At 39.4% G+C, this 22719-nt stretch overlaps 1 protein-coding gene across 1 annotated transcript in view; it reads right to left on the bottom strand.

Moving 5' to 3' along the window:
- Positions 1–436: 436 nt before the first annotated feature.
- LOC132781099 (RNA polymerase II-associated factor 1 homolog) overlaps positions 437–22719 on the bottom strand; it is a 28222-nt gene continuing 5939 nt past the window's right edge. Inside the window, exons 2-14 of the mRNA XM_067461076.1 lie at positions 21908–21937; positions 21571–21663; positions 20295–20416; positions 18017–18083; positions 16831–16932; positions 16609–16714; positions 14642–14710; positions 14448–14551; positions 10767–10883; positions 8845–8973; positions 5331–5436; positions 5071–5158; positions 437–1924 (exon numbers count right to left, since the gene is read on the bottom strand). Coding sequence (XP_067317177.1) covers positions 1461–1924; positions 5071–5158; positions 5331–5436; positions 8845–8973; positions 10767–10883; positions 14448–14551; positions 14642–14710; positions 16609–16714; positions 16831–16932; positions 18017–18083; positions 20295–20416; positions 21571–21663; positions 21908–21937 — 1597 coding nt within the window. The 3' untranslated portion in view covers positions 437–1460. The remainder of the gene's footprint in view (positions 1925–5070; positions 5159–5330; positions 5437–8844; positions 8974–10766; positions 10884–14447; positions 14552–14641; positions 14711–16608; positions 16715–16830; positions 16933–18016; positions 18084–20294; positions 20417–21570; positions 21664–21907; positions 21938–22719) is intronic.

Genomic DNA, 22719 nt, shown 5'->3' with positions numbered 1-22719 from the left:
AAGCCTTTAGTAAAGAAACATAAGAAATGTACCCCCTCCCTGTAGAAAAGGAGCAGCACGGAGGAAAATGTTTTAAAAACAAGAAGTGACATGTAGAGGTCATACAAAGTTTGAGCTTACATAGGAAGTTGGTTTGTGGTTAAGCGCAAAGTCTGCAGGTGCAAGAAGGTACTTTCCATCAAAAGGTCAAGGGAGGGGGCTGGAAAGAGAGTACTTTCCATGACCAAAAAACCCTTGTATTACTTGAGTATAAAAGTTTGCAAAAAGCCGGAGAGGGGGCAACAGTCTGTGGAAGCCCTTGCAGAAGTGCTGTCTGTTCACCTCATGCAGATCAGCTTGAATAAACATTGTTTACCTGAACCTATTGGACTCTGTGGATTTCTTCACCCTAAACCCGTGATCCCTGACAAAAGAATGGGACCAGATACTCGAGACAGAAAAGGAACTGAAGACTTTATTGTCAGGAGCACAACACATTATTGTTATGTACAGAAAGGGAAACACAAAGGGAGAAGATAAAACATAAATCTCTCTCTCTTTCTCTCAGACACACAAGTGCCTTCAATGGCACAGTCCTTTGGCCCAAGAAGGTTGCCCAGAATGGGGTCCACCTTGTGCCAGGGGGCAAGAAGTTGCCCTGCAGTCTCTCTCTTTTCCCTGGGCGAGGAATACAGCCTTGCTCCCCACGAAGGTCAAGAGTCTCAGCCCAGAGTCAGACATGACTGGACTTAATGTCAGGGGTCTACCTTTACTTTTTAAAGCCTTTAGTAAAGAAACATAAGAAATGTACCCCCTCCCCGTAGAAAAGGAGCACCACGGAGGAAAATGTTTTAAAAACAAGAAGTGACATGTAGAGGTCATACAAAGTTTGAGCTTACATAGGAAGTTGGTTTGTGGTTAAGCGCAAAGTCTGCAGGTGCAAGAAGGTACTTTCCATCAAAAGGTCAAGGGAGGGGGCTGGAAAGAGAGTACTTTCCATGACCAAAAAACCCTTGTATTACTTGAGTATAAAGGTTTGCAAAAAGCCGAGGAGGGGGCGGCAGTCTGTGGAAGCCCTTGCAGAAGGGCTGTCTGTTCACCTCATGCTGATCAGCTTGAATAAACGGTGTCTTACCTGAACCTATTGGACTCTTCAAAAAGGGACTGTGCACCCTAAACCCGTGATCCCTTACAAAAGATACTTGAGACAGAAAAGGAACTGAAGACTTTATTGTCAGGAGCACAACACATTATTATTATGTACAGAAAGGGAAACACAAAGGGAGAAGATAAAACATAAATCTCTCTCTCTCTCTCTCTCTCTCTGACACACAAGTGCCTTCAATGGCACAGTCCTTTGGCCCAAGAAGGTTGCCCAGAATGGGGTCCACCTTGTGCCAGGGGGCAATAAGTTGCCCTGCAGTCTCTCTCTTTTCCCTGGGCGAGGAATACAGCCTTGCTCCCCACGAAGGTCAAGAGCGTCAGTCACTGTCGCTGCCTTCTTCGCTGGACTCGGAGTGGGCTTCGCTTCCGCTGGCCTCGCCTTCTTCTTCTTCCTCCTCTTCATCTTCGTGGTTGGAGCGATCGCTGCCGCTGAGAAAGGGGCTGCGGCTGCCTTGCCGTTGCTGGCGGCGACTGCTGCTTCCTCCCTCTTCCTCCTCCTCTTCTTCTTCCTCTTCCTCCTCACTTCCGCTCTCCTCCTCCTCTCCCTCAGGCTGGCCGCCTTCCTGCTCGGAGTCCTCGTCGTCGTCGCTTCCGAAGATCTCTTCCTTGTCGCGGGCCGCCCTTTCGTCCTCCTCGCTCTCTTCCTCTTCTTCCTCGGCCCCAGCGACCTCCTCTTCGCTGGCCTCCGCCTCGCTCTCGCTGGCCGAACGGGCCTCCTCCTCCTCTTCCTCCGCTTCGCTGGCCTCTTTCTCGCTCTCGCTGCCTTTCTCCGGCTCTTCCTCTGCAATGGGAGAGACGGGGTCGATTTTAAAAGGGAAGAAATGAGTGATAGATCCCAAATATTTCTATGGTGCCTAGAGCAGGCATGGGCCAACTTGGGCCCTCCCTCCAGGTACTTTGGACTTCAATTCCCACAATTCCTAACAGCCAGCTGTTGGGAATTGTGGGTGTTGAAGTCCAAAACACATGAAGTGCCCAGGTTTGCCCATGTTATGTTTCTAATAATAATAATAATAATAATAATAATAATAATAATACATCATACAGTCCTAGATGCTTGGTAAGTGTTCAACTGGTGATTTTGTGATATGAAATCCAGCATAGAGATCCCGTTTGCTGTGACATACCGTGCTTTTGTGTCAATAATACTCCTCTGGGACTTCCGGATTCAGACAGACAGAGTTTTGGAGCAGTGCTTAAAGACCTTGGCCTGCACTTAAAAACAATCGGCACTGACAAAATTACCATCTGTCAGCTGCAAAAGGCCACCCTGCTGGGATCTGCACACATTATACGCCGATACATCACACAGTCCTAGAGACTTGAGAAGTGTCCAACGTGTGATCCAATAAAACAACCAGCAGAGTGATCTTTTTTGCTGTGTACTCATCTTGTTGTGTTTCAAATAATAATAATAATAATAATAATAATGGCACACTGGGTGCAGTGCCTAAAGACCTTGGCCTGCACTTAAACACAATTGGCGCTGACAAAATCACCACCTGTCAGCTGCAAAAGGCCACCGTGCTGGGATCTGCACACATTATATGCCGATACATCACACAATCCTAGACACTCTGGAAGTGTCCGACGTGTGATCCAATACAACCACCAGCATTGTGATCTTGTTTGCTGTGGACTCATTTTGTTGTGTTTCAAATAATAATAATAATAATAATAATAACAACAACAACAAGAGTAATAATAACCAGCAGAGTGATCTTGTTTGCTGTGTACTAATATTTTTGTGTTTCAAATATTATTATTATTATTATTATAAGCACAACAAAATAAGTACACAGCAAACAAGATCACTCTGCTGGCTTATTATTATTATTATTATTATTATTATTATTATTATTATTAGCCAGCAGAGTGATCTTGTTTGTTGTGTACTCATCTTGTTATGTTTCAAATAATAATAATATTATTAATAATAATAACAATAATAACAATAATAGCCAGCAAAGTGATCTTGTTTGCTGTGGACTCATCTTGTTATGTTTATAATAATAATAATAATAATAATAATAATAATAGCCAGCCAAGTGATCTTGTTTGCTGTGGACTCATCTTGTTGTGTTTCATATAATAATATAATAATAATAACAACACCCAACAGAGTAATCTTGTTTGCTGTGTACTAATCTGGCTATGTTTATAATAATAATAATAATAATAATAATAATAATAACAACAACAACAACAACAACAACAGCCAGCAGAGTGATCTTGTTTGCTGTGGACTCATCTTGTTATGTTTCTAATAATAATAATAATAATAATAATAATAATAATAAGCCAGCTGAGTGATCTTGTTTGCTGTGGACTCAACTTGCTATGTTTCTAATAATAATAATAATAATAATAATAATAACAACAACAATAATAGCCAGCAAAGTGATCTTGTTTGCTGTGGACTCAACTTGTTATGTTTCTAATAATAATAATAATAATAATAATAATAATAATAATAATAGTCAGCATTGTGATCTTCTTTGCTGTGGACTCATCTTGATATGTTTCTAATAATAATAATAATAATAATATTAATAATAATAATAGCCAGAAGAGTGATCTTGTTTGCTGTGGACTCATCTTGTTATGTTTCTAATAATAATAATAATAATAATAATAATAAAAACAGCAGCAACAATAATAGCCTGCAGAGTGATCTTGTTTGCTGTGGACTCATCTTGTTATGTTTCTAATAATAATAATAATAATAATAATAATAAGCCAGCTGAGTGATCTTGTTTGCTGTGGACTCAACTTGTTATGTTTCTAATAATAATAATAATAATAATATTAATAATAATAATAGCCAGAAGAGTGATCTTGTTTGCTGTGGACTCATCTTGATATGTTTCTAATAATAATAATAATAATAATATTAATAATAATAATAGCCAGAAGAGTGATCTTGTTTGCTGTGGACTCATCTTGTTATGTTTCTAATAATAATAATAATAATAATAATAATAATAATAATAATAATAAAAACAGCAGCAACAATAATAGCCTGCAGAGTGATCTTGTTTGCTGTGGACTCATCTTGTTATGTTTCTAATAATAATAATAATAATAATAATAATAATAATAATAATAATAATAATAATAATAATAAGCCAGCTGAGTGATCTTGTTTGCTGTGGACTCAACTTGTTATGTTTCTAATAATAATAATAATAATAATATTAATAATAATAATAGCCAGAAGAGTGATCTTGTTTGCTGTGGACTCATCTTGATATGTTTCTAATAATAATAATAATAATAATATTAATAATAATAATAGCCAGAAGAGTGATCTTGTTTGCTGTGGACTCATCTTGTTATGTTTCTAATAATAATAATAATAATAATAAAAACAGCAGCAACAATAATAGCCTGCAGAGTGATCTTGTTTGCTGTGGACTCATCTTGTTCTGTTTAAAATAATAATAATAATAATAATAATAATAATAATAATAATAGCACCCAGCAGAGTAATCATGTTTGCTGTGTACTAATCTTGTTATGTTTCTAATTATTATTATTATTATTATTATTATTAATAGCCAGCAGAGTGATCTTATTTGCTGTCGACTCATCTTGTTGTGTTTCAAATAATAATAATAACCATCATCATCATCATCCAGACTCTCTGTTAACTGGCCTATTTGTAATACTAACTCTCAAGCAAACAGAAATGTAACCATAAAATCAAGCAGGAGGAGCTTTGTGTGTTCTCTCTAGGTCAAGCCTGGGCAAACGTCAGCCCTCCAGCTGTTTTGGACTTCAACTCCCACAATTCCTAACAGCCGGCTGCTCAGAATTGTGGGAGCTGAAGTCCAAAACACATAGAGAGCCGAACTTTGCCATGCAAAAGCAACCAAAGATGTATTTGGAGCAGTTGGGCAAGGGATGCCCACAGAAAAACCTTACCGGATCCTTGAGCCTCCTTGCCCAAGTCCATCTCCTCTTCCTCTTCTTCCTCTGGTTCGTGGTTCTCCAGTTGGGCTTTGCGAGCTTCCTATGCAGGGATAAACAGCAAACATGGATTAGGGAGCATGTGAGGAAGAACAAACCAAGCACCTGCCATCATGACAAGGCTACTGACAGGGCACATCGCTTGACGCAATGTCATACAGCCTGATAAACCTACAATCCACTTTACATTTTCTGGTTCCCAAAAAAGGTCTCACCTGGGCCTCCAACTCCTTCTCGTTCATATCTCTGTGCTTCACCACCAGCACGGCGTTGGTTCCCGACTGCACCCCGGCCTTGGCCCGGCGCTTGCTGAGACGCACCCTGAGATGGGACGGAAGCAGAAGGGATTTTCAATAACAGAGACAGATGCACCCTGGGATAACGCCCTTCCCACCAGTCTGATCGCACCGGACAAATGCTGACCTTTTCAGGACAAATTGCTGTTAGGGAAAACTACCCAAAACTATACAGCAGAGCATCCAAAAACAAACAGGATACTAAATAATTTCGGGACATCTGTGGAAAACTACCCTAAACTATAAAGCAGAGCATCCAAAAAACAAACAGGATACTAAATAGTATCAGGAGATTTAGGGAGAACTATCCTAAACTATACAGCAGAGCATCCAAAAACAAATAGGATACTAAATAATATCAGGACATTTAGACAAAACTACCCTAAACTATAAAGCAGAGCATCCAAAAACAAATAGGATACTAAATAATATTAGGACATAGGTCTGGAGAACAAGCCCTATGAGGAGCGGCTTAGGGAACTGGGCATGTTTAGCCTGAAGAAGAGAAGGCTGAGAGGAGATATGATAGCCATGTATAAATATGTGAGAGGAAGCCACAGGGAGGAGGGAGCAAGCTTGTTTTCTGCTTCCCTGGAGACTAGGACGCGGAACAATGGCTTCAAACTACAAGAGAGGAGATTCCATCTGAACATTAGGAAGAACTTCCTGACTGTGAGAGCCGTTCAGCAGTGGAACTCTCTGCCCCGGAGTGTGGTGGAGGCTCCTTCTTTGGAAGCTTTTAAGCAGAGGCTGGATGGCCATTTGTCAGGGGTGATTTGAATGCAATATTCCTGCTTCTTGGCAGGGGGTTGGACTGGATGGCCCTTGAGGTCTCTTCCAACTCTTTGATTCTATGATTCTATGATTCTATGATTTAGGGAAAACTACCCTAAACTATACAGCAGAGCATCCAAAAACAAACAGGATACTAAATAATATCAGGACATTTAGACAAAACTACCCTAAACTATACAGCAGAGTATCCAAAAACAAATAGGATACTAAATAATATCAGGACATTTAGACAAAACTACCCTAAACTATACAGCAGAGCATCCAAAAAACAAATAGGATACTAAATAATATCAGGACATTTAGACAAAACTACCCTAAACTATACAGCAGAGTATCCAAAAACAAATAGGATACTAAATAATATCAGGACATTTAGACAAAACTACCCTAAACTATACAGCAAAGTATCCAAAAACAAACAGGATACTAAATAATATCAGGACATTTAGACAAAACTACCCTAAACTATACAGCAGAGCATCCAAAAACAAACAGGATACTAAATAATATCAGGACATTTAGACAAAACTACCCTAAACTATACAGCAGAGTATCCAAAAACAAACAGGATACTAAATAATATCAGGACATTTAGACAAAACTACCCTAAACTATACAGCAGAGCATCCAAAAACAAACAGGATACTAAATAATATCAGGACATTTAGACAAAACTACCCTAAACTATACAGCAGAGCATCCAAAAACAAACAGGATACTAAATAATATCAGGACATTTAGACAAAACTACCCTAAACTATACAGCAGAGCATCCAAAAACAAACAGGATACTAAATAATATCAGGACATTTAGACAAAACTACCCTAAACTATACAGCAGAGTATCCAAAAACAAACAGGATACTAAATAATATCAGGACATTTAGACAAAACTACCCTAAACTATACAGCAGAGTATCCAAAAACAAACAGGATACTAAATAATATCAGGACATTTAGACAAAACTACCCTAAACTATACAGCAGAGCATCCAAAAACAAACAGGATACTAAATAATATCAGGACATTTAGACAAAACTACCCTAAACTATACAGCAGAGCATCCAAAAACAAACAGGATACTAAATAATATCAGGACATTTAGACAAAACTACCCTAAACTATACAGCAGAGCATCCAAAAACAAACAGGATACTAAATAATATCAGGACATTTAGACAAAACTACCCTAAACTATACAGCAGAGTATCCAAAAACAAACAGGATACTAAATAATATCAGGACATTTAGACAAAACTACCCTAAACTATACAGCAGAGCATCCAAAAACAAACAGGATACTAAATAATATCAGGACATTTAGACAAAACTACCCTAAACTATACAGCAGAGTATCCAAAAACAAACAGGATACTAAATAATATCAGGACATTTAGACAAAACTACCCTAAACTATACAGCAGAGCATCCAAAAACAAACAGGATACTAAATAATATCAGGACATTTAGACAAAACTACCCTAAACTATACAGCAGAGTATCCAAAAACAAATAGGATACTAAATAATATCAGGACATTTAGACAAAACTACCCTAAACTATACAGCAGAGTATCCAAAAACAAATAGGATACTAAATAATATCAGGACATTTAGACAAAACTACCCTAAACTATACAGCAGAGCATCCAAAAACAAATGGGATACTAAATAATATCAGGACATTTAGACAAAACTACCCTAAACTATACAGCAAAGTATCCAAAAACAAATAGGATACTAAATAATATTAGGACATTTAGACAAAACTACCCTAAACTATACAGCAGAGCATCCAAAAACAAATAGGATACTAAATAATATCAGGACATTTAGACAAAACTACCCTAAACTATACAGCAGAGTATCCAAAAACAAATAGGATACTAAATAATATTAGGACATTTAGACAAAACTACCCTAAACTATACAGCCGAGCACCCAAAATCAAACAGGATACCAAATGATATCAGGACATTTGGGGAAAAGTATCCTAAACTATACAGCTGAGCATGCAAAAACAAACAGGATACTTAAATAATATTAGGACATTTAGGGAAAACTATCCTAAACTATACAGCAGAGCATCCAAAAACAAACAGGATACTAAATAATAATAATAATAATAATAATAATAATAATAATAACAACTTTATTCTTATACCATGCCACCATCTCCCTGAAGGGACTCGGGATGGCTTACAAGGAGACTCTTTCAGTGCCTGTACATCATTTTTGTAATTAAAAATACACTATTAACTTTCAATATTTCTGACACAAACTTTGACCCTTCAGGTGTTTTGGACTTCCACCTCCCACAATTCCCTGCTGTTAGGAATTGTGGGAGTTGAAGTCCAAAACACCTGGAGGCCCAAGTTTGTCCAGGCCTGAAATAGATCCATTCCCAATTGTCATGCAGGAGACATGGGGGAAGGGGATTCCCTCAGCCTATACTAAACTAACTCCTCCTCATTGAGGACTTGAAACTTGGGGGTCGAATTCCATCCGAAAATATGAGAGAAGGAGAAACTGGAAATGCACACTACCTTCCAATGCTGTCTGTACGATATCAGTGCTGACTTGTTCAAAAGCATTTGCTTTTAAGGGCAACCCACCTCCCCCTGGTCCCCCTCCTCACCTTGTCTCCAATTCGTTGTAATAGACGCCGTCGCCCTCGCGGAAAATGAAGAAGTAGTTCTCCTCGTAGCCCTTGCTGGCCTTGTTCTTGACGTTCCAGTTGTACTCCCGAGCGATCTTATACTCATACCTGGGGTGGAAAAGAGGGAAGGGGATGTCACCATGAGCACAAAACCCACAGAGGAAGAAGCACAAGCCCCTCTCTCTCCTGCTGAGCATTTCCCACTATTTTTGGTTTGTTTGTTTTCTATTGGATTCCTCAGGAAAAGCATCTACAGGCCGATGAAGGAGCATGGGATTGTTGGATAGTGGCAAGGAAGTGCAGCCAACTGGGATCCTTGTCTCCCAAACATGTTTCCAGCTGTCATGGTTTAGGTACAAAGCATAAGAAGGCCATTTAAGAGTGGACAAAGCCACCACCGACCGAACAAATGCTGACCTTTTCAGGACAAATCGCTGTTAGGGAGAACTAGCCTAAACTATACAGCTGAGCACCCAAAAACAAACAGGATACTAAATATCAGGACATTTAGGTAAAACTACCCCAAACTATATAGCTGAGCATCCAAAAACAAACAGGATACTAAATAATATCAGGCCATTTAGGGAAAACTATCCTAAACTATACAGCACAGCATCCAAAAATGAACAGGACACTAAATATCAAGACATTTGGGGAAACTATCCAAAACTGTACAGCAGAGCATCCAAAAACAAGCAGGATACTAAATAATATCAGAACATTAAGGAAAACTATACAGCTGAGCATCCAAAAACAAACAGGATATTAAGTAATATTAGGACATTTAGGGGAAACTATCCTAAACTATACAACAGAGCATCCAAAAACAAACAGGATAATAAATAATATCAGGACATTTAGGGAAAACTACCCTAAACTATACAGCTGAGCATCCAAAAACGAACAGGATATTAGTTAATATCAGGACATTTAGGGAAAACTATCCTAAACTATACAGCTCAGCATCCAAAAGCAAACAGGATACTAAATAATATCAGGACATTTAGGGAAACTACCCTAAAGTATACAGCTGAGTATCCAAAAAACAAACTGGATACTAAATAATATCAGGACATTTAGGGAAAACTACACCAACCTATACAGCTGAGCATCCAAAAGCAAACAGGATACTAAATAATATCGGGACATTTAGGGAAAACTATACTAAACTGTACAGCAGAGCGTCCAAAAACAAACAGGATACGACATAATATCAGGACATTTAGGGAAAACTACCCCAAACTATACAGCAGAGCATCCAAAAACAAACAGGATACTAAATAATTTAGGGAAATCTATCCTAAACTATACAGCTGAGCATCCAAAAACAAACAGGATACTAAATAATATCAGGACATTTAGGGAAAACTACCCCAAACTATATAGCTGAGCATCCAAAAACAAACAGGATACTACATAATATCAGGACATGTAGGGAAAACTATTCTAAACTATACAGAAAACTATCCTATACTATACTTGTCTCCCAAACAAGCTTCCAGCTGTCATGGTTTAGGTACAAAGCATAAGAAGGCCATTTAAGAGTGGACAAAGCCACCATAGACTTCTTTCCTTGACCTAAGGACGTCAGAATTGAAGTCCAAGATGCCTGGAGGGCCGGAGTTTACTCATGCCTGGTTTACATGGTGACACACATGTACATCACAGGTGTCAAACTCATTAGGAAGAACTTCTTGACAGTAAGTGCTGTTCAGCCGTGGAATATGCCATGGCCTGGTAGTCTGGTAGAATCTCCTTCTCTGGGGGGATTTAAGCAGAGCCTGGGTGGCCATCTGTCAAGAGGGATCGGGTTGTGTCTTCCTGCCTGACAGAACAGGGTTTGGACTGGATGGCCCTTGGGGGTCCCTTCCAACTATATGATCCCATTTTTTCCTGCTTACACATCCTCAGGAGCGTAATCCATCTCCTCATCTTGATCCCGCTTCCGTTTCCTCATCGTTTCTTCCACCGGCAGGAAGTAGGCCACAAACTGGTTCCCTTCCTCATCCATCATACCTCTGGAGAAAAAGAACGAAAATTGTTCTTATTACTAGCCATCCGATGCCACGCGTTGCTGTGGCCCACATGGGGGTTCTCTGTGGGAGGTTTGGCCCAATTCTATCCTTTGCGGGGATCAGAATGCTCTGTGATTGTAGGTGAACTATAAATCACAGCAACTACAACTCCCAAATGTCAGGATTCTATTTTCCCCAAACTCCACCAGTGTTCACATTTGGGCATATTGAGTATTCATGTAGAGTTTGGTCCAGATCCATCATTGTTTGAGTCCACAGTGCTCTCTGGGTGTAGGTGAACTACAACTCCAAAACCAAAGGACACTGCCCACCAAACCCTTCCAGTATTTTCAGTTGTTCATGGGAGAACGGTGTGCCAAATTTGTTTCAATTCCATCGTTGGTGGGGCTCAGAATACTCTGTGATTGTAGGTGAACTATAAATCCCAGCAACTACAACTCCCAAATGACATGATTCTATTTGATTACATTTTCTTGCCCTGGTGAGGAGAGTTGGACTGGATGGCCTTAAGCATTTTCTGTTGGTCATGGGGGTTCTGTTTGGGAAGTTTGCCCCAATTCTGTCATTTGTGGGATTCAGAATGCTCTTTGATTGTAGGCGAACTATACATCCCAGCAACTACAACTCGCAAATGTTAACATCTATTTCCTCCAAACTCCATCTGTGTTTATATTTGGGCATATTGAGTATTGAGTATTCGTGCCAAATTTGGTCCAGATCCCTCATTGTTCGAGTCCACCGTGCTCTCTGGATGTAGGTGAACTACAACTCCAAAACTCAAGGTCAATGCCCACCAAACCCTTCTAGTGTTTTTTCTTGGTCACGGGAGTCCTGTGTGCCAAGTTTGGTTCAATTCCATCATTGGTGGAGTTCGGAATGCTCTTTGATTGTAGGCGAACTATAAATCCCAAGAACTACAACTCCCAAATGACAAAATCAAAAAATGTTGAGTGAAGGACATACATTGGACTGTTAGGTGTCTTGTGTCCAAATTTGGTGTCAATTCGCCCAGTGGTTTTTGAGTTCTGTTAATTCCACAAACGAACATTACATTTTTATTTATACAGATATTGTACTGTATTATTATATATTATTAGTAATATTACACATAATATAAAATATATAAATTATAATAGCATGTTATTAGTATTATATTGTATCACATTATAATATTATCAATATTATATGTATACACAATATATTATATTATATTATATATTATATTACTATATCTATCTATATAAAAATGCTCTGCGCATAATGAGTTCCTTAAAAACAAAAGGAACCAATGAACAAAATCACACCAAATTTGGCAACAAAACATCTCACAACACAAGGAGTGACCATCACTCAAAAAATATATGATTTTGTCATTTGGGAGTTGTAGTTGCTGGGATTTATAGTTCACCTATAATCAAAGAGCATCCTGAACTCCACCAACGATGGAATTGAACCAAACTTGGCACCCAGAACTCCCATGACCAACAGAAAATACTGGAAGGGTTTAGTGGGCATTGGGAAGGAAGGAAGGAAGGAAGGAAGGAAAGAAAGAGGTACCGAAGGAAGGAAAAAGAGAAAGTAGAAAGGGAAGAAAAAGGGAAGGAAAGACAGGAAAGAGGTAAAGAAGGGAGGAGAAAAGGAAATCAAGGAGAAAAGGGAAGAAGGAAGGAAACAGGGAGGGAAGAAAGGAGACAAAGGAAGAAGTAGAGAGAGAAGGAAGGATGAAACCAAAGAGCGAAAGAAGGAAGGAAGGAAAGAAAGAAAGGAAGGAAGGTAGGAAGGAAAGAAAGAGGTACCGAAGGAAGGAAGAAGAGAAAGTAGAAAGGAAAGAAAAAGGGAAGGAAATGCAGGAAAGAGGTAAAGAAGGAAGGAGAAAAGGAAATAAAGGAGAAAAGGGAAGGAAACAGGGAGGGAAGAAAGGAGACAAAGGAAGAAGTAGAGAAAGGGGGAGGGAATGAAGGAAAGAGAGAAGGAAGGATGAAACCAAAGAGAGAGAAAAGGAAGGAAGGAAGGCAAGGAAGGAAAGAAAGAGGTACCGAAGGAAAGAAGAAGAGAAAGTAGAAAGAAAAGAAAAAGGGAAGGAAAGGCAGGAAAGAGGTAAAGAAGGAAGGAGCAAAGGAAATAAAGGAGAAAAGGAAAGAAAGAGGTACCGAAGGAAAGAAGAAGAGAAAGTAGAAAGAAAAGAAAAAGGGAAGGAAAGGCAGGAAAGAGGTAAAGAAGGAAGGAGCAAAGGAAATAAAGGAGAAAAGGAAAGAAAGAGGTACCGAAGGAAAGAAGAAGAGAAAGTAGAAAGAAAAGAAAAAGGGAAGGAAAGGCAGGAAAGAGGTAAAGAAGGAAGGAGCAAAGGAAATAAAGGAGAAAAGGAAAGGAAGGGAAGAAAGGAGACAAAGGAAGAAGTAGAGAAAGGGGTAGGGAATGAAGGAAAGAGAGAAGGAAGGATGAAACCAAAGAGCGAAAGAAGGAAAGAAAGGAAGGAAGGAAGGAAGGAAGGAAGGAAAGAGGTACCGAAGGAAAGAAGAAGAGAAAGTAGAAAGGAAAGAAAAGGGGAAGGAAAGGCAGGAAAGAGGTAAAGAAGGAAGGAGAAAATAAATAAAGGAGAAAAGGAAAGGAAGGAAGGAAACAGGGAGGGAAGAAAGGAGACAAAGGAAGAAGTAGAGAAAGGAGGAGGCAATGAAGGAAAGAGAGGAGGGAATGAAGGAAGGATGAAACCAAAGAGTGAAAGAAGGAAGGAAGGAAGGAAAGAAAGAGGTAAAGAAGGAAGAAAGGAGAGAAAGGGGGAAGGAATAGGTAGAAAGAAAGAAAGAAAGAAAGAAAGAGGTAGAGAAGGAAGAAAGGAGAGAAAGGGGGAAGGAATAGGTAAGTAGAAAGAAAGAAAAAGAAAGAGGTAGAGAAGGAAGAAAGGAGAGAAAGGGGGAAGGAATAGGTAGGTAGGTAGGTAGGTAGGTAGAAAGAAAGAATAAGAAAGAAAGAAAGAAAGAAAGAGGTAAAGAAGGAAGAAAGGAGAGAAAGGGGGAAGGAATAGGTAGAAAGAAAGAAAGAAAGAAAGAAAGAGGTAGAGAAGGAAGAAAGGAGAGAAAGGGGGAAGGAATAGGTAAGTAGAAAGAAAGAAAAAGAAAGAGGTAGAGAAGGAAGAAAGGAGAGAAAGGGGGAAGGAATAGGTAGGTAGGTAGGTAGGTAGGTAGAAAGAAAGAATAAGAAAGAAAGAAAGAAAGAAAGAGGTAAAGAAGGAAGAAAGGAGAGAAAGGGGGAAGGAATAGGTAGGTAGAAATAAAGAAAAAGAAAGAAAGAAAGAGGTAAAGAAGGAAGAAAGGAGAGAAAGGGGGAAGGAATAGGTAGGTAACTCTCTTTCATAATAGTCCAGATAGCTACCTCTACTTTAAAAAGTCTTACTATAGGCCACAACAACGCCTGGCAGGGCACAGCTAGTTATATTATATTATATTATAAGCACAGTGCTAATCATATGTTTACAATCAATGTTTCAGAGCTACGATATATGTGTTTCCGCCATGGTTTGGCTGTCAAAAGAGGGCCCAGGTTGTGTACCTGATCATGGCCTGAGACATCATCTCCAGAGCTGCTGTGCCACTGGTATCCTTTGGTGCCGGGTCCGAGTCAAAGATGACCTGAGCGCAAGGGTTGATCCACATCTGGGAGGAAAAGGAAAAAAAAACCAGCAAGTTATTGGCCCGTTCTAGGAGAGTCAGGTCCCTCTTTGACCAACTCTCATCTTGTCTCACCTTGAAGTCAGGGAAGGCAGGCATGACCTCCACCGGGGTCACCCGGGGCTTGCTGTAGTGCTGAGATATCTAAGAGACAGAAGATGATATGTTTATGGAGAGACAGATCATGTCCTGTTTACCTGATCTGGATCCATGTATAATGCTCAAAATCCAGCCCATATATTTTATGCTATATCAGAATGAAGACTTCAAAATTCAGTTTGAAGATAGGTAGGACTTAGCATGTCCATGAGAACCAGTGCCTGTAATGGTTTATGAGTGGGATTATGAATTATTATTACCATATATACTCGAGCATAAGCTGAGTTTTTGAGCACTTTTGTAGGCAGACTAAGCCCCGCTTGACTTATACTCGAGTCAAAGTTATTTATTATTTTACTGGGCTAATATTAATATTGTTATTAGATTTATTATTTTACTCTTATTAACTGTTGTTAACCGCTGTGAGTCGCCTAAGGGCTGAGAACAGCGGTATACAAACAAAGCAAATAAATAAATAAATAAATAAATAAATACATTACTTCAGTCTATTGTTATTATTATTACATTTATTATTTTACTCTATTATTGTTGTTTATTATTACATTTATTATTTTGCTCTATTTATTATTTTTATTGCATTTATTATTTTACTCTATTACTATTGTTATTACATTTCCATTATTTTATTATATTATTTTATTAAATTTATTATTTTACTCTATTATTATTTTTATTACATTTATTATTTTTCTCTATTTATTGTTATGATTACAGTTACTATTTTACTCTATTATTATTTTACTCTATTATTACTATTATTATATATCCATTTTACTCTATTATAATTAACACTTATTTTACTTTTATTATTATTACATTTATTATTCACTTTTGTTATTGTTTTTACATTTTTATTTTACACTTTATTATAGTCATTACATTAATATGTTTTCATATGGTAAAATTGGGTGCCTCAGCTTATATTCGGGTCAGCTTATACTCGAGTATACACAGTAATTACTGTATATACTTGAGTATAAGCCTAGTTTTTCAGCCTCTTTTTTCAGCCTCGGCTTATACTCGAGTCAATGTTATTTACTATTTTACTTTGTTATTAGTATTATTTTTATTGCATTTATTATTTTACTCTATTTATTATTACATTTATTATTTTACTCTTTATTGTTATTATAACATGTATTATTTTACTCTATTATTGTTGCTATTACATTTATTATTTTTCTCTTTATTGTTATTACAACATTTATTATTTTACTCTATTTATTACTGTTATTATTATATTTATTATTTTCTCTTGTTATTACATTTATTATTTTTCTCTTTATTGTTATAACAACATTTATTATTTTACTCTATTATTGTTATTATATTTATTATTTTACTCTTAATTGTTATTACATTTATTATTTTACTCTATTATTATTTTTATTACATTTATTATTTTACTCCCTTTATCATTATTGGAAGGATATGTAAGCACATTTACATTGAAGACGGTTAGAATAAAGGTTTAATCAGAGTTGGACAGCTTTATCTTAAATTACAATTTTATGTAAATATTTTTGAATATTTACTCTACTGATGCCTCAATTAATGTAATTTTATTGGTATCTATTTCTATTTTGAAACCTACCAGTAGTTGCTGCATTTCTCACGCTCGGCTTATACTCAAGTCAATACATTTCCCCAGTTTTTTGTGGTAAATTAGGTGCCTCGGCTTATATTCGGGTCGGCTAATATTCGAGTATATACGGTATGTTATTATTATTATTCCCCTGGGTGCAAGGGTCAAATCCTTGCTAACCCATGGAAAACCCACCAGGCAAGTTGCATTTTCCTAGTTTTAGAAGAAGGCAAAGGCAATGGCAATCCCCTCTTGTGAAGAAAACCTCACAAGAGGGTTGCCATCAATCAGAAACAACGCAAAGACACACAAAGAAGAAGTTGCAAGGTCCACTCACAGATTTCTGAGCATCCTCGAAGGTCTTTTCAATGGCTGCGATCTGGCTGTCCCTGTCCTTGTAAATCTCCTCCTCGGTGAACTGTTGCTTGACTGACACACCGATCCTGACGGAAGAGAAGGAAAATAATTTGTAGTAGAAATATTTGCACCGGTGGGAAAAGAGGAAGCTTTGGGAAATTGCTTTCCATGCAGTGAAAGTGTTGTGACTTCGTATACTCACTTAACCTCTGGCTTCTCATTGGAGACACCATATCGGTTGAACTCTGTGGAGATATATTCAGTCTTTCTCATCCATGGAACAACTTTGGCATGCTGCTGGGACCTGGGCAGAGAAAAGAGCGTGTAGTAAAGGTAAATTGATACACCTTTAATGTTATTTATTTATTGTGTCAATTATATTACATTTCTAACAGAACAAAGCAAACAGACAAAATACAAAATTTGTGAGTTTGGTAGTTGATTCAATGTCCTTTGACCAGTATCTGGCCACTTGGAGTGCTTCTGGTGTTGCCGCAAGGAGGTCCTCCCTTGTGCATGTGGCAGGGCTCAGGGTGCATTGCAGCAGGTGGTCAGTGGTTTGCTCTTCTCCACACTCACATGTCAAGGATTCCACTTTGTGGCCCCATTTCTGAAGGTTGGCTCTGCATCTCGTGGTGCCAGAGCACAGTCTGTTCAGCGCCTTCCAAGTCGCCCAGTCCTCTGTGTGCCCAGGAGGGAGTCTCTCATCTGGTATCAGCCATTGGTTGAGGTTCTGGGTTTGAGCCGCCACTTTTGGACTCTCGCTTGCTGAGGTGTTCTCTGTAGATCTTAGGAAACTATTTCTAGATTTAAGTCGTTGACGTGCTGGCTGATACCCAAACAAGGGATGAGCTGGAGATGTCTCTGCCTTGGTCCTTTCACTATTGGCTGCTACTTCCCGGCGGATGTCAGGTGGTGCAATACCGGCTAAGCAGTGCAATTTCTCCAGTGGTGTAGGGCGCAGACACCCTGTGATAATGCGGCATGTCTCATTAAGAGCCACATCCGCTGTTTTAGCGTGGTGAGATGTGTTCCACACTGGGCATGCGTACTCAGCAGCAGAGTAGCATAGCGCAAAGGCAGATGTCTTCACTGTGTCTGGTTGTGATCCCCAGGTTGTGCCAGTCAGCTGTCGTATGATATTGTTTCTAGCGCTCACTTTTTGCTTGATATTCAGGCAGTGCTTCTTGTAGGTCAGAGCACGGTCTAGAGTGACTCCCAGGTATTTGGGTGCGCTGCAATGCTCCAATGGGATTCCTTCCCAGGTAATAATCCTCAGAGCTCGGGATGCTTTAATGTGATCTATATATATATATAATGCTCTGTTCATTTTGAGTGACATCATTTATTTTTAAAGTTTTAACTGGCCATCACAGCCTCAGCATTACCTCTTGGAACTGGCTGGCGCTTGGATCTCCTCCTCCAGCAACTTCTCATCCGCTGGGTCCAAAAGAACTAGAAGAGGCCAAAGGAGGCACAGGGTCAAGCATACGTTCTGTCATTCCAGAGTAGTAGGAAACGTTTCGATAAAAAGTGGATTGAATCCTATTAGATCAGGGGTCCTCAAACCTTTTAAACAGAGGGCCAGGTCACAGTCCCTCAAACTGTTGGAGGGCCGGATTATAATTGGAAAAAAAACCATGAATTAATTCCTATGCACACTGCACATATCTTATTTGTAGTGCAAAAAGCACTTAAAATATACAATAATTAAAAGGAAGAACAATTTTAACAATATATAAACTTCTCGGTTTTTCAATGGGAAGTGTGGGACTGCTTTTGGCTGATGTGATAGGATTATTGTTGTTGTTATTTTTTGCTTTCAAGTCATTTCAGACTTAGGTTGACCCTGAGCGAGGGCTGGGTAAATGACCTTGGAGGGCCGTATCTGGCCCCCGGGCCTTAGTTTGAGGACTCCTGTATTAGATACTAGCTGTACCCGCCACGCATTGCTGTGGCCAACCTTCCCTCCCTCTTTCTCTCCTTCCTTCCCTTTTTTTCTTTCATTATCTCCTTCCTTACTTCTTTTCCTCTTCCCTTCCTTCCCTTTTCTTTCCCTTCCTCTTTCTCCTCTTTCTTCCTTCTCTATCTATTCTTGGACTTACAACTCCCAGCAGTCCTCCTGATTGATCTATCTACCTCTATCTAATCTATCTATCTATCGATATTGTCTATCTGGAGGATTGTTGGGAGTTGCAGTCCAGGAATAGGAAATATGCAGGGATTGGGGTGCTCTAAAATAAATCCAAGGAGAAGAAAGCTTGCAGCTTGGAAGCAGTGCATTTGGATCATCCCCCTCTCCTAAAGTCTAGGGAATGCTGGGAGTTGTAGTCTGGAAGAGAGTGTGGCTATGCTATTGTGTGTTTTGTTTGCCAAGGAGAGTTGCTTTTGCGCATGCACTGTAGCATCTTTTTGCTTGTTTGGCCTTTTAAGTCCCTTCTGTTGTGTTTTCCAGTGTTTTTATGAGTGATGGTACACAACAACAACAACAACAACAACAAATGATAGTCTGGCTATGCTATTGGGTGTTTTGTTTGCCAAGGAGAGTTGCTTTTGCGCATGCACTGTAGCATCTTTTTGCTTGTTTGGCTTTTTAAGTCCCTTCTGTTGTGTTTTCCAGTGTTTTTATGAGTGATGATACACCACAACAACAACAACAACAACAACAACAACAAAAGCAACAAATGATAGTCTGGCCACACAACAAAAACAACAACAAATGATAGTCTGACAACAACAACAAATGATATTCTGACAACAACAACAAATGATAGTCTGACAACAACAACAACAAATGACAGTCTGACAACAACAACAACAAATGACAGTCTGACAACAACAAATGACAGTCTGACAACAACAACAAATGACAGTCTGACAACAACAACAAATGACAGTCTGACAACAACAACAAATGACAGTCTGACAACAACAACAAATGACAGTCTGACAACAACAACAAATGACAGTCTGACAACAACAACAAATGACAGTCTGACAACAACAACAAATGAGTCTGACAACAACAACAACAAATGACAGTCTGACAACAACAACAACAACAAATGACAGTCTGACAACAACAACAAATGACAGTCTGACAACAACAACAAATGACAGTCTGACAACAACAACAAATGACAGTCTGACAACAACAACAAATGACAGTCTGACAACAACAAATGACAGTCTGACAACAACAACAAATGACAGTCTGACAACAACAACAAATGACAGTCTGACAACAACAACAAATGACAGTCTGACAACAACAACAAATGACAGTCTGACAACAACAACAAATGACAGTCTGACAACAACAACAAATGATAGTCTGACAACAACAACAAATGATAGTCTGACAACAACAACAAATGATAGTCTGACAACAACAACAAATGATAGTCTGACAACAACAACAAATGATAGTCTGACGACAACAACAAATGATAGTCTGACAACAACAACAACAAATGACAGTCTGACAACAACAACAAATGATAGTCTGGCCACACAATAAAAACAACAAAAGCTGATAGTCCAGCCCCCAACATCCTGAGGGACCCTGAACTGTCCCTCTGGTTTAAAAAGGACTCCTAACATATACAGATTCTCAATGTTTCGCTCAACACAGTTATGGAGCATCGCATCCTGACATCCCCTCACCACTGGGGTCGATGCGGTATGTGTCGGGGTTGATCAGGTCAATGGTGACGCCCAAATCGGGCTCCGTCAGCAGGTCGTGCTTGTGCTGCTTCTCCAGAGAGGTGGCTTTGTACTGCACAAACCTGGAAGGCAACGGTAGAAAGAAACATCATAACAACAATAACAGAGACAAAGGGACAGAAATGCAAATATAATCCCAGGGACCTTCCACACAGCCCTATATCCCAGAATATTTCCAGGATTTTCAAGGCATTAAATCACACAATATCTGCTTTGAAGTGGGTTTCCTGAGTCCACACTCAGATAATGTGGGATTTTCTGCCTTGATATCCTGGGATATAGGGCTGTGTGGAAGGGCCCCCATTCCTGCCATATGCAAAGTCCTGCTGCTCCCTCTATTGCAGTGGTTCTCAACCTTTCTAATGCAGCAACCCCTTAATAGAGTTCCTCATGTTGTGGTGACCCCCAACCATAAAATCATTTCCATTGCTACTTCATAACTGTCATTTTGCTACTGATATCAATTGTAATGTAAATATCTGATGTATTTTCATTTACTGGACCAAATTTGGCACAAATACTCAATACACCCAAGTTTGAATACTGGTGGGGTTGGGGGGGTTGATTTTGTCATTTGGGAGTTGTAGTTGCTGGGATATATAGTTCACCTACAATCAAAGAGCCTTCTGAACTCCACCAATGATGGAACTGAACCAAACTTGGCACATCGAACTCCCATGACCAACAGAAAACACTAGAAGGGTTTGGTAGGCATTGACCTTGAGTTTTGGAGTTGTAGTTCACCTCCATCCAGAGAGCACTGTGGACTCAAACATTGACCAAACTTGGCACGAATATTCCATATGCCCAAATATGAACACAGATGGAGTTTTGGGAAAATAGAGCTTTCCCTCTGGGAGTTGTGGTTGCTGGGATGTATAGTTCACCAATGATGGATCTGGACCAAACTTGGCACAGATACTGAATATGCCCAAATGTGGACACTGGTGGAGTTTGGGGAAGATAAACATTGACACTTGTAAGTTGTAATTACTGGGACAATTGAAGACTATTCTGAACCCCCACCAATGACAGAATTGGAACAAACTTCCCACACAGAAACCCCATGACCAACAGAAATACTGTGTTTTAGGATGGTCTTTGACGACCCCTCTGACACCCCCTCGCGACCCCTCCAGGGATCCCGACCCCCAGGTTGAGAAACACTGCTCTATTGCTTCATACCAGGCCTACATCCAGGGCTTTCCCCACTGACCTGTTCTGGTCAAAGGGGTACGTGATGAACTTGGGGTCGAAGGGGATGTCGGGGAGGCTGTTGCAGTACTTGACTCTGCACACGACCCCGGATCTGAAACAGAGGCAAAACAGGTTGGAGGTGAATCCAAAATAGAATAACTTTAGTACTGTGCAACGAAACTAAACACTTTCCCCAGCACACATCACAAAAACAACACACCAAAAGCCCCCAATGCCACATCAGTGCAAAGACATGGGGTTCAATATAGTTACAGCTTGGCTAAAAGCTGTCTCTCAGTCTGAGCCAAACGCCAAATAAGAAACAACATGAACAAAAAGAGAAGAGAAGGCCTTACCTCTCAGGAAGCGCTCGGTGAGAGTTGGGCCTGTGGAGAAACCAGACCAGGAATAGATTATTAGACCACAGTGTTAAATAGGGGTCAGCCAGGAAGACACAGCTCCATCGTGTCTCCACAACATCACTCGGGAGCCCCTCAATATATACAATATAATAATATAAACACAAAAACACTGTGATGTAATTATACTAATGTATTAGTAACTTGTAAGAGTCTTTTAGCGGGGTAATTGTGTGTGATGTGTCATATTATGTTTATTTAGTGATTTTTGGTTTTATAAGTTTATATTGTGTATGGTATTTTGATGTAATTTTTTGTTTCTTATATTGTATATCTGGGCTTGGCTTCATGTTAGCTTCCCTGAGTCCCCTTTGGGGAGATGGTGGCGGGGTATAAATAAAAATAAAAATAATAATATTCACAGACAGACTACAAGCAGAGGCATAACACCGTTGCTCAGATGATTCATTGGAATTTGTGCCACAGACAGGGTGGGGTGGGGGCACCATCAAGAAGGCCCTGTCTCTTGTTCCCACCAGCTGCGTCTGCAAAGAAAGCAGGACCGGGAGCAGGGACTCCCCAGACGATCTTAAATTCCGAGATGTGTTCGGACCATATAGGGTTTTATAGGCCAAGACCAGCTATTTAATCACATTTGGCTTTCAAACTGCTAGGTAGGCAGAAGGTGGGCTAAAGGCTTCAACCTGTCAACTTTTTGGTTGGCAAAATTTACTGCAGTGGGCGGTTAACCTGCTGTGCTAAAGCCCGGTCTAAATATCATAATATAATATAGATAACCACTAGCCGTC

Source organism: Anolis sagrei, chromosome X (assembly GCF_037176765.1).
Source record: "Anolis sagrei isolate rAnoSag1 chromosome X, rAnoSag1.mat, whole genome shotgun sequence".
NCBI classification, from domain to species: domain Eukaryota; kingdom Metazoa; phylum Chordata; class Lepidosauria; order Squamata; family Dactyloidae; genus Anolis; species Anolis sagrei.
Note: the sequence above shows the minus strand (reverse complement) of the source record. Positions and strands in the feature narration are given on the sequence as shown.